Source organism: Lissotriton vulgaris, chromosome 10 (genome assembly GCF_964263255.1).
Source record: "Lissotriton vulgaris chromosome 10, aLisVul1.2, whole genome shotgun sequence".
NCBI lineage: Eukaryota > Metazoa > Chordata > Amphibia > Caudata > Salamandridae > Lissotriton > Lissotriton vulgaris.
In genome coordinates this window covers 48,690,891-48,704,215 of record NC_141698.1, presented here as the reverse complement: position 1 = coordinate 48,704,215, position 13,325 = coordinate 48,690,891, and the positions used below count along the sequence as shown (strand labels likewise).

Sequence of the window (13,325 nt, the reverse complement as noted above, 5' to 3'; positions counted from 1 at the left end):
GCTGCGTTCCAGTCCATCGTTATTCTACATACCAAGCCACCTAAGCTTGGGCGCAGCCATATGCAAATCAGTCTTGACCCTGCTCCACTAGGAACAATCCAGCCCGAACTGCCAGGCCAGGTCCTTTCTGAACCAGAATACAAGCAATCTAGAACCGGTTGTGCCCTAGTTAGGGTTCATCAGCCAGGCATAACTTGGTTCCAGTGACACAGTGTGCACATGACATTCTAAAGTATACAAAAAAGTGAGGGATCGCAGTATTTTTATATACACAAACACATGTTTAAAGTACAACATCAATGGTTTATCCTTGATTGACTGTCTTAATGTCTGTCTGTCACATTCACAAGTATCTGGTCTCCACAGTGACCTGAATATTGAGTCCAGGATATTGTGGGACTATAGTATTATGGAAAAAATACTAACAGGTAAGTATGTATAGAATGTCTTTACCTAATTCTACTTCTGTGTGGCTTTAGGAAAAACAATTGACTACTACATCCCATTTGTTTGGCTTACAGGTTATGTTGCTTTATGAGTCGGAGCAGAACAGACAGGCAATTCAAGCTCTTCAAAAGGGGTCATGATGTCAGCCAATTTGAAAATGGAAGGAAATGTGGTGTTTGTATCTCACATCATCAAACCAAATATTTCTTCATTAGAACCTGCCACAATGTCCTTAAAGAGGTGTATGCTTCTTTAGATACTGTAAATGCTAATGCTGGTTTCTCACTGGTTTGAAAATGCTACAAGAGGGCAAGTGCTTTCTCACATTAGAATGCTAAGCTGGATTCACAAACCATGTAGAGAAGGAAGTAAATCCCTACCTGTCTGCACTGGAAGTAGAATAACATGTCCTACTTGCTGAATTGTTCTCCATGGACTGAGCTCTAATACAGCTGAAGGCCATAAAAACAAAGGGACCCTTATTATGGTAAAATGAATCCTTGAAGCTAACGGTCTGCTGGTCAAAGGCTGTGCTTGAGATGTGACAGAGAAACATTGGATACACTAATGAATCGTGGAACTCAGACCTCTCCCTTGCGTGTTCCCCTCCATTCTATGCCTCTTGATGGTGCCATTCTGTGCTTCATAGAAAATGAGTCTCTTGAGTCTAATGCATCCTCATTGCAACAAGACTTTGGCAGGGGTGTTCAGCATTTACTTAAATACTGAGTAAAACCACAGTGTGAGCATTTTCAGAGTTTTACAAAGCTTTAGTTAAGAAGTCCTATGCAATTAGATTGTTTTACATGCTTCAGATTGGTCACCTAAATATTTATATTTAGTTTTAAAGGTGGTATTGTTTAGAACTTTATTAAACCGTCACCTTTCTTTCTCCTTTCTATACCTAAACTGTAAACCAGGCGTAAATTACTCCCACCTGAAGACATGCAGGTGGGTCTTGACCTTGCGTGGGCACAGTGAGGGCCAGTGGGTAACATGTCCAAATGTCCAGCATGTCCTGTGTCCTGATTGGCTTAGTGTTCCTAACTTCATGTGGCATCATGATGTTTTGGGAACGCTTGTCCCTCCAGCCATGTGTGTTTTATTGGGGCCAATCTCCCTGGGCCATTGTGGTGTTGCTGCCTATCTGTCGAACTAATGTGGGTTTTTACCTAATTGTGCATTTGTCCTGCTGGTTACGTGCCACCCCACCTTTGATCTGTCAATCCGTAGCCTCAGGCCTCGGTCACAGGGCCTGTCTGACCACGTATTTCTGACAGGTGATTTCGGCAACAGGGATTCGATTTTGTTTTTATGCGCAATTATTGCGCACATCAACATCAATATTACCAGAGGTATTGCATCACATTAGCTATGGATGCTGAAGGCAAACAAATTTGGTGTGCAGGGATTTATGCGACAACTGCTTCTTTGTAAATTGATTACTTATTTTGTTTTGTGTTGGGATGTTGCCAGGTCCATGTTTATGTAGAGGTGCTACATGTAAAGCACACTATCACCCTTTGTGGTAAGAATTTTGCTATATAATAACATTACATTAGCCCAGTCACTCCTCAGACCCTCTGTATAAATCACCAGTGAGATAGTTCAGTTGGTCATTGTTGAGATCTGTGTGTTTAGTGAAATCCACAGGTTCAAATACTGGTAGGCTTACTCAGCCTTTTATCCTTTCAAGGGTGAGAAACTGAGAACTATTGGCCTGGGTAATAATGAACCTAGTTGTTGGTTTTCATCTTATTAAGGCAGGGCTCTTCATGGGCTAGTGTCCTTTCTAACAAACATTCTCAGGCACTAGTACTGCATCCTTTAAAAAGTTCTTTCAAGCAGTTGACCTCTGGGTGTCACAGGGTGGTTTTCCCTGAATTCACCCATTTTCAATCATTGTGTTATTCCCTTCGCTTTGATAATCAGACATTTTGGTTTTTCCTTGATGAGTTTGCAGATGGTACCTTTTTAATCTGCACCTTTATGGGAATCCTGAGGCAGCCCACATTTTAGGAGCTGCCTTTCAGAAGTGGTTAGATGAATGGAATACAACTTTCTATAGTTGAGTTGTGATAAGACTGAGGTTCTCTTGTGTGTCAGGCCCATCAATGTGGGCCATGGACTGAAGCCCACTGTAACAGGCCAGTGTCTTCAACCAGTCTCTTGGGTTTGCAGTTTAAACATCTTGCTTAGGTGACTGCCAATGAGTGGAGCTCCTTACTTTTGCTTTGCAATCATCTTGCATTTCAGAAACTTTAGAAAACTTGGCAGTTCTGTCACTCATAACTCCTGGTTTCTTCCAGCTTTTTATAGCACCAGGACACCCTAACCAGAATACACATGTGCCACAAAATCAATGAATAAATAAAAGGAAAGAGAGAAATTAAATGAAATGAGACAAGAGAATCCTGAAAAAGTGTGCCAAGTATTATTATTAATAATGACTGATGGTCTGATTTAAGTTGAACAGTGATTTATGCCTTACTATGAGTATCTGGCTGACACACATGGAAATTCACATCTCTCCAGGGCTGTATAAAACACATGTAAACTAAGCAAGAGTAAAGTTTAACCTCACCAGTCAAAGCCTAATTAGTGCCTGGAGTAAGCTTTGTAAATTCGCCTTACACGCACATACATGATTGTAACTGGAGTAAATGCAGAGTGGTAAAGCATAAGTGCACACGTTTGTATTGTTATGTGGTAGTTGCAAGAACACTAGAAAACATCAACCAAAGGGTTGGCGGGGGACCCTGCCAGACTGGTACAGAAATGTGACTCAGGCTATATGGCTCTCCACTGCTAGGTTGACTTCATACCCTGCCTTCCATACTAGACCCCTAATCTTCTTGATAATGCTATTCCATTCGTTATCAATAGTTGATGTAACTGAGGTTGAAAAGTTTCAATTCATTAATATTTCCTGTGTTTCTTTCAGTAATACGAGCCAAGTTTATAAATGACTCCTCCACCAATATGTACAGCGAATCTTTTGGCAACTACAGCTTGATTAAGTATGACATTGAGACACTTGAGGTAAGGGCACTAGTCTGTCTTCTTGAAATGTGAGTATGGGATGAACCAGTGAATGGATTATTAGTTTATTGGATGATTAATTAAAATCTTAACAATATTGCAAACACAGATGAAAAAAGAAAACATTTTGAACAAGAGTAAATAAATGCATTAACATAGTATAAAAACATCAAATTATGCAATGATCTAAAATGGGTCTGAAGGATTTCCTTCAAAGGTGTCCCTAAAGTGCTTGCTCATAGATTAGGTACAAGACTTAAATGATGTATATTGCAGATAGCTGTTAAAGTGTTAGTGATTAACGTAACATGCAAAAGAAGGAATAACTTGCAGTTATTTCCGAAATAGTCTCCACATAATATAGCTGCCCGAAAGATGACTTGATATGTGAACAGTACTTGTATGGTCTGTGGCTGCACCGTATTTTGTCGGTGGCTGGATCCTAAGTTGTCCTTTCCTTGTGCAGTCTGCAAGTGCCAGTTGTGAACCAGTGAACTTGTCAGTAGGAGTGCGCCACTGCGTTGTAGGATAGCAGGCTAGAATTCACTTCACTAATCACACCATGCTTTGGGGCTAAGAGGTTTGCATTGGCGGTGGCTGGGTTGGCGCAGTGGCAAATAGATTACAGGAACATTGTGATACACATGCAAAGCACACCAACTATTTGATTTATAGTAGATGGTTCACAGCCGGCAAAGTGCTTATGATAAGGGTATAAGACGGCAAATGCAGCCGCTGGAAATGTTTTGTGTACACCCCAGTTATTGCAAGTTCAAAGTTTATTCGGGGCTGACTTTGCCTTCAATTCTTCTGATATTCGTAAAGTTAATAACTACCATTCAAGAGGCTATTGAGTTTGTGGCATGTGCTAGATTAATCTTGGCACCTTGTAGAAGAACATGACTGCAGTCAGTGATAGAATAAGATGGGTTTCAATGGTCAGTGCAATGAATACCAAAAAACAGACTGATCATTTATGTCTGTCTATGTATCAACAACTGAACTGCACCTGAGGAACAAGCTGCATGCATTAGACCATTCTTTCATTATAACAACCCCTTCTAGCTGAGGCAAAGGGGGTCAAAAGTGTGAGGAGAAAGTTCACAACAATACTGATAGATAAGACAAAGTATTGATACTCTGAATTTTTCAACCTCTGCAGGTGTTCAAAGGTGCAGCTGAGATCCAGAACCTGACGTTTATCTACAGCTCAATGGAATACTATTGTGGCTATTACATCAGCCCTAGCAGATACAATGAGGAATACTTGATCACAGGTAGGACCTTTCTAAAGATATTGTATGAGCATCCAGTAGGAGATATTGAGTAACAAATACTAGTAAGGGAGAGCAGCAGAACCCATGAGTCTCAACACCAACCAGATTATGTCAAATGGTCAGTTTTCCTTAATGGTGAAAAATGATTCCCGTTCAGTTCAGGACTGCAACAACACCAGGAGAGAAGGTGTAGTGTTTCTCCGTTCCTCGTGAAGCTCTCCTGGCCTTCACGAGGAGCGGGAAGAATGTTAGAATGTTTTCATTGAAATTGTCTAGCATGCGCTGAGGCATGCGTTTAGCGAGTTCACCGTTAGGTTTTCAAGAAATGCACTGTAGCAGAAAAGACGGTTAGCGGGCTCACCGGTCAGATGATGCTAGATCTGTACCTGGAAGCTGCTTCGTCTTCGTCTGGATTGAATCCTGAATAAATTTGAATTTTATTTAAATACTACGTGTCAGTTTTCACTACAGAAGGCCATTAAAAACAAGCAGAATTATTTTACATGGTTAGTAGAGTAGTGATATCAGTTAGTGACAATAAACAGATAATAATTTCATTGATGAAAATAAGCCATCAGTTGATTGATAAGCTATTTGGTGATTAAACTCAGACAGGTGTTGCTGTATGTATTCCTCTAATAAAAAAGACCTGTTTTGAAATAATGAATAATTTTATGACCAATAATTTGCTCAGTTTGGGAGTATTTCCCTGATAGGTTTCAACTTTCAAAATACCCATGGCTGCAGGAATGAATAGGGCTGAGCATGTTTAAATAAAAAAGGAAGGCTTGTTTCCCCAGAAACCAATATCTCTGTAAGGAAAGAATAATCCCATTTTGTAGGTAATGGAGAACTGGAAGATGGTGACTATGAAGAGACATGCCACACATTAGAGTGCTGAGTTCATAGATCAACGCCATCTCCCCTGTCTGCTTCCTCACTCTGCGCATGCGACGTAAGATCGTCAAGTGGCTATCCCTGCACACGAGATGCACCATGACACAAGCCCTCATCACCAGCTGAACTAAGACAACGTCCTCTACATAGGAATTGCCGCACACCTCCTACAGAGACTTCAGACCATACAAAACGCCGCAGCCAGACTCAACCTCGGCCTTTCCCGACGAGCCCACATCGCACCCCTCATCAGGCAACTCCATTGGCTCTCCAAACTGAAGAGATGACAATTCAAGCTGCTGACTCATGCACACTAGGCTCTACTCAACCAAGGACCCGCGGACATTAACCACTGCCTGAACTTTCACCAACTTTTTAGATGACTATACTCCGACTCGCATCTCACAAAGCAGAAGTGGAGGACACGCCTTCGCCGACATCGCAGCAAAGACCTGGAACAGCCTCCCCACGCTCCTCCAGAACCATCACCTCACTTTCGGCATTCCGATTGGCCCTCAAGAAATGGCTGTTCGAATAAACCTCTGGGACCTACAAGCACCTGGATACCCTATCGGGTGAATAGTCACGCTTTATAAATCCTGATTGATTGATTGATTGACTGATTGAAGTGAGTACTGTGAAACTTACAAGTTCTGGGCAGGACTCCCAGGACTTCTTAGGCGGCCATAGCACATACGGGAAACTCACCATCAGTTCCATGGGTAGGAGTGCTTTCCGTAGTTGCATTTGCTCCCAACTGCAACTACCAGTTCCTATATTGGACTTTACATTCCCACACTTTTCTTTTGTTCTCGCCTTCAGCCCCACGGGACATTACTTAGGTTTCCTTCCTGCCTCTCTCTGTGCTTCCTTCCTATAGTAACCTGCATGGAGTCCTTTGGTTTCCAAAGATGCTGGAATGCTTTCTAGTCTTTCCTATGTTGTTATTTCTTTTTCTTTTTATATTTTTTGTCCTCATTCACATCTTAATACAACACCCAGCTCTCTAGTACGACAGCCCTCTTTCAACCAGGGAGTCTGATGTTATATTTTGCCCTTAAAGCTGACGGTAGTCATCTGACTAACTGAGGTCAAGTACCAAATCAGTGGTCAGGTGTAATCATAGGGCAAATGATTTTCATACGCAAAACCTCAGATAGTCATTATATGTTATACAGCTTGGCATGAAATAATTGCACACTAGTGAACATCTTGAGCTTGGTTTAACCTTGATATCATTGGTAGCCACATATTTAATCTCCTTTTAGATCGATCGTCACTATCCATTTCAAGAGCGTACCTTACAGGAACAGCCCATTCTGTCCTACTGCGGGATAACATGAACAGCCACTTTCTGCAGATTTCTCTCCTTGCTAAAAGTACCAGGTAGAGAATTAACTTTGCTTTAATTCTTGCTTAGCGAGCCTAGCTTGTCCATACAGCCCAAAACAATAAGTATAAGGGTTACCTTTCTTTCTTTTTGTAGGATAATTGGTATGGTGTTACCCGCTCTTTTCCAATACGTTCGACTCAAAGGACAGTCCCAAAATATATGGATGTAATGTGTTCTTGCTGCACCACACTTCATGCACTCTGGGGAATTCTTTTTTCCCATCTTTGCAGTCTTGTAAGGTGTCTAATACACCCTGTGAAGAGTGAACAACTGATTCCTTCTTTAAAAAACAAATCTAAAAGTACCATGAAGTGAAGACATCGATACTTGCCATTTATCTTGTAATCCTTCATCCGCAAGTCGCTTCCCCATAGTTCCTCTGGAAGTGTGAAGTCTCCATCCACCATATTCAATATTTCCCAGTACCACATCACAACTTCCTTTTCCCTTTAGCCGGATTTTGATTGCTGTTTTTCTAGAGAATTTGTGGTGGAGCCTGACATGCATAGCTTGAAACCAGCTTCTCGGCTGATAATATTTATACCTTTCAAGTTGCCCACCAGTAGTCAGAACATCGCAAGGTAAAATCTTCCCTTCGTGCACTAGCTGCCTCCATTTATATATTCCTGCTGTTCTCTAGGGGCTAGCCAATTTATCTTCAATGCACTATTGACTGCCTGCTGAGTCCCATACAGGGGGATATTCACTATAATATGGAAGGTGTGTGACTTTTCTTAGCTGGTACAGTAGTAAAACTGCCGCTCACAGTACTTTCAGCCTTACTTTTTAAAGAAAGTTTTGTTACCAAACTTATAAAAGAATTGTGGTTACCCCAATCTAATGTCATTCATCATTGCTAAAAGAATTAAACCATTTTCTGAAAAATTCAACGTTACATAAAATGTTTTTGTTGGAAAGCCCACGCATAATATTGAAAGTCGGGTAGAGATAAGCATCCCTCATCCTTCTTTCTGCCTAGTTTTTCTCTCCAAAATACCAGTAGCCATTTACAGCTCCAAATAAAGCTAGAGAGCTTCCCCTGTAGTTTATTTATCCAGTCTTTTTTTATGGTCAGAGGTATGGCGTTAAAGAGAAAGGTGAACTTTGGCAAGATGGGCATCTTTGCCAAATAATTTCTGCCCTAGAGAGTTAATGGCAAATGTACCCAGTTCTTTAACAATTTACCTGACTCAAATGAAGCAATTTTAAAGTTAATTTCTGCTAATTTATATAAATCATGTGTTTCTCACCCCAAGGTATTTCATTCCTCCTTTTGATTTGCTTATTTTCACTTGGGCAATTGCAAGCCACAATCTCTGTTTTTGCTGGGTTCACAGAACATCCTGATACGCTCCCAAAGTCTTGCTTCAACTTATTTATCACTAGTAATGCCTGCTCCAAGTCATTTGTATATATCATAAGATCATCGGTGTAAAGAGCCACTTTTTTCTCTCAGCTATTATACCTGAATGCACAAATCGCTGACTTCTTCCATAGTTTGCTCACTTGTGGTTCTATATAGAGGTTAAATAACACTGGGGAAAATGGACAGCCTTGTCTTGTACCTCTCGTAATTGCTAACATCCAGTGTTAAACAACCATTTATAAGGATTTTAGCTGCTGGATCTATGTATTCTGCTGGTGTCCTTCAAAAGTTCTCCGTAAGTTGTGTTGATGCAATAATGTGCTCAGATACACCCAATTCACCTGATCAAATGCCTTAGTGGCATCTAATGTTAATACTGGTGATGGAAGATTAAACGTGGAAGCTTTATCATGGGTTAATTCATGGCAGTATCTCCTGTTTAAAAAATCCCTTTTGATCTTTGTGTAATAAACCGCCTACTTCCATGCTTAGTCTCCTAGCTAGTATATTAGCAAAGATTTTATAGCCATTGATCAGCAAGGATATAGGTCTACACGACTCACAACTTGCAGGGTTCTTATCTGGCTTTTTTGTTTCCTATACAAGGTTCCTTGTTAAATCAGTTTTCATGTTCCATGCTAGTAACTTACTACTGCTTTCTCCATATTCAAAATGTGCCCATTTGCTCACCTCCCACCACTTCCTTACTCTTTCCTCCAATAGTCTCGCAAGATTATTTTTTGCTTTCTGAAGGTCAGCTTCTAAAGCTTTTTTATGCTCATTTGTGATATTCTGGGCCAACATCTGTTTTTCTCATTTTTTTTCATTTTAACCTCCAATTGCCCACACTCTTTCTTATATATCCTGTTTCTCTACCACACAATGCTATTTAATCTTCCCCTAATGTGAGCCTTAAAGGTGTTCCAAACAAAATTCAAAGGCACTGATCCTTCATTAAATTAAACAACTCTGCAGTATCCACTCTTAGAGACTCCTCTGCCTCACTCCCTAACAGTAGACTACCATCTAGAGTCTACCTTTTCAACTCAGACTTATTAAACGGTGTTAACTCTAACTAAATAGCTCAGTGGTCAGATGAGTGCACAGGCAGATACGTAATATTACACACTTCCTCCACTAACAGTTGATCAACTAATAAGTAATCAATTCTGGAGGCATGACCATGGTTTTCATTTTGAAAAGTATAATTACTCTTTCATCCCACCATCCTTCTCCAAGTATCACACAAACCTAGCTCTGATATCATGTTTTTAATATTCATTTGCATCTTTGGGGCATGTGTCAGCCCTATTTTTAAAACATTATCCCAAAAAATATTAAAGGCTCTTGCCATTATAATGGGAGCAGGGAAGCACAATAGTATTAGGTGAACATTTTTTATTAGATTAATGTTGTCTCTATTTGGCACTGGAATCCTACTAATGTGTTGTTTATGTGACATATTTGTATAGTCAATATTATCCACTTTCCTGTGCTATCAATGACATAGTCCTAATGGTATCCTGGGTATTATTTTTTACCATATAAATCAGAGCCTTAGTGCAACTATGGTGTTTTTACAAACCACTTGCTGAAACCATTTTGTGTATTTTGAAGAGTTCCTAGCATTCTTTACGAGTTAGATGTGTTTCCTGAAAACTAATGATTTGTGCCTGAGAGTCTCATAGATTTTGTAAGATTTTCTGCTGTCTATTTTACATGATCAACCCATTTATATTCCACTGCAAATTTCATGCTGGGGCTACTCCAATCCTACATTTTTCTCCCACAAATTTGTATTCCCATAAAAAACTGACCTCACATTGACCCTATTGATATGTTGTCTGAGGTATGGATAAGGCTTCTGAAGATTTTATTTTAGTTTTTCCTTTAACGCTCCCCACCCAGTGCACCATTTACCGCTAACCCCTCTTTTCCCTCCCTGGGAGAACTCTCCCAATTTCCCTATTGACATAACTACTGTCCTTTGGAGTTAACCCATGAATGACTAAACATATTTCAGATGAAGAGGCAAAAAAAAAATACTGAACCAAGAAATGCCGAATAGCGCATGTAAGTTCTAGCCAACTGTATTCTCATTTGCTTGATCAGAAGTCAACTCTGAACTGCCTGTCTTTATCTATATTGGTAATGTAAATGCTTTAACTTTGTCAGTCACTTCATCTGCCTCTTTGTACCCTCTTAGGTTATACACTTTGATGTCTTGCATGACTCTAAATGTGGTAGGAGTTGGTTAGTTAGGTTTAATTTTATGAATCCCTCTATCCTATCCATTTTCCAAGTTCCCATTATCTCTTCAGAATTATACGGGAGATATCGGATGTGATTCTGAAGTTGATTCCCGCTGCTGTTACGGATTTCGATTTCAGTGCTTTCGTCAATAACTGTTCCTTAATCAAATATGTTCAAACATGCAACAGTATTTTCCAAGGTTTCCTCCTATTAGGATTATTCCTAAAGGAATCACGATGTACTCTCTGGATATCTCCCACTATTTCAACTGTATCATCCTCTTGGAGGATTACTGCTGTTAACAATTCTACCACAAAAGTTCTCAAATCCTCCCCTTCTGTTCCATCTGGAGCATTTAGGATCCTCGAGTTATTTCTCCTTGAGCTGTAATCCAACTGCTCCAGCCTCTCATAGTGTTCATTCCCCCTATGCTCCTTTTTCAAAATGTCTTCTTTGCTCTGTACTACCGATGTTTTAAGCTCACTCACTGCCTGGTCCAAGGCCAAGGTCCACTCCTCTAAAGAGTCAATTTGTTTTCTTTAGAGTAATACCCGTTGAAACTCTTTCTGATTTGCTTCAGATATAGTGAATCTAAATGTAATTTCCGATACCAATGACAACAGCATATTTTCCATTTTAAAGGTGGCAGGCCTTGTTTGACCTAACTGAGGATGTCTGTGGCCCCCATTTGGCAAGTCCCAGGAGTCTACTCTTCCAGCTCTTTCTTGAACATTCTCTAGTGCCACGAAGGACAAGTTCAATGTCACTATTTCCTGCCTCTATTGTTGAGACCTTCACATGGGGACAGGCTTCCCCTGATTCCACTGCCTCCCTCATGTCTATAATGGCTGTCAATTGTTGATGTCTGTTTCAGGTTGTAACTTTCATCGTATTACCATTTACCGTAGTCTAAGGAGGTGAGGACAGTTCTAAATTTTCACCATGGACAGTAGATTCCCAACCTGCTTGGGGTGGGAGCTCCCTGTTTAGAGTATTCTTGGCATCTGTATCTTGCTGACTTTCCACCATGTCTTCTGAATTGTTGTTTGCTAGCACCTTAAAGAAAGATCTCAGAGAGGATGTACTTTACAGGCTCTGCTGGGTTTTTCTTTCACACATCTGCTGCATTCATTTGAAGAATGCCACCTGCATTGTGGTTCTAAACCATCAGTCGCAGACCTCCCATCACATAGTTTATCTGCTTATCAGGCTTATGTGCAACCAGCAAGTTCTTTACGTGCTGCAGTATTGTTAGAAACTCCAATCCTGCTTTTTAAAACCTCAAGCCAGTTATTCTTAGAGATGACTGGTTCACTTTGCCCTGCCCTAATAGTGCTTGTAAGAATGTATCCACTCCTGCCTCTATCTTAGATCTCCTTTTGCTCCCCTATGGGCTTGTCTAGATGCCCCACTACCTCCATCCCTTCCATACCGAAAGGGTTCTCCACACACTCTTTATCCACCATGCTAAAGCTCAGACGGCTTGTGCTTCCCACAGCCTTTTCGCCTACTACCAGCAGCTGAACAATAGGTACTATCTTTACCACTGGTTAGGCAGTAAGTAGGCTTCGACAACTGCTTGTTGTGCCTCCCAGTCCTCGGAACAGAATGTTTGCTGCTGCTCGACGGCCTCGCTTGACTTCCATTGTTGCCTTCCTCCAGGGCTCAGTGTCTGTGTAATGTAACCCCCCCCCCCCGCCATGGCCACCGACTTTCCTCGAAGACGCGACACCTAGTAATGTTGAGGAGCACTTGATTGTCACCGCTCCCCAGTACAGAAAAGCTTTGTTTGTCTTCACTTCTCATCACTGCAGTATTCATCTCAAAAGCCTGCCCAAGGAATCATCGTAGAGGCCCTAAAAAGTAATTCCAATAGGAACACTCCAGCCACCTGCCTCCTAACCAGCCGACATGCTCTCCACCTCCCACACTTGCTTTCTTATCTTTGTATTTCCTATTCATACACAGTCTTCCTTATGTTGAGTCAGAGTATGGTGTCGCTCAGAAACCAGTAAGACGTTGTGCTGTATTTTATGTATCCACGTACTATAGCCTTAGAGCCTGCCATAGCAGGCTGTACCGGCCGTTAAAGGCCCGACCCGAAGGCGAGAGGCTTTAACAAGGGAGCGTGCCTTTAATAGCTGGTAGAGCCTGCTACAGAGGGCTCTAAGGCTATTAGAACATTATGCCTTTAGAGGGCTGAATGTTCTAATTATTAAAAACAAATGTTGCCAGAGGAGGTTTAAATCCCCTCGGGCTCTGAGAGGCCTTTGTTCACAGCAAGTCAAACATTCGAATGTTGGAGCGCATGGCTTCTACCAGTCATTAGAAGCCCGGAGCACTCCATTGTTTTCATTGGTGCTCCCAACAGTCCAATGTTCTAATATATGTTAAGGTTTATCTAAAATGGTGCTTTGTGCCACAGCATGAAGGCCCTCAAGCGGTTGATGTGAGAAGTACAATGTAAAATGCTGCCAGCACCATCTGAGCTTTGGCAGGACCTGTGCCTTGTTTTACCTCTTCCCAGATATTCCTGACTACCACAAACTATATGAATGGTTTTGATTCATTGTACGTCAATATCCTGAAGTTCTTGCATGGTTTCAGCCATGATGGATGAACCATGGCTACCATGGTTCAAAATGTAAGA

General features: G+C 41.1%; 1 protein-coding gene across 4 annotated transcripts in view; it reads left to right on the top strand.

The window, feature by feature from the left end:
* The window catches only part of LOC147684580 (metalloproteinase inhibitor 1-like), a 159,013-nt gene that overhangs the window by 127,481 nt on the left and 18,207 nt on the right, over nt 1-13,325 (top strand). For all 4 annotated transcript variants that reach the window (XM_086940421.1, XM_086940420.1, XM_086940423.1 and 1 more), the window contains exons 3-4: nt 3,392-3,489; nt 4,652-4,766. In XM_086940421.1, the coding sequence (XP_086796547.1) occupies nt 3,392-3,489; nt 4,652-4,766 (213 nt within the window). The remainder of the gene's footprint in view (nt 1-3,391; nt 3,490-4,651; nt 4,767-13,325) is intronic.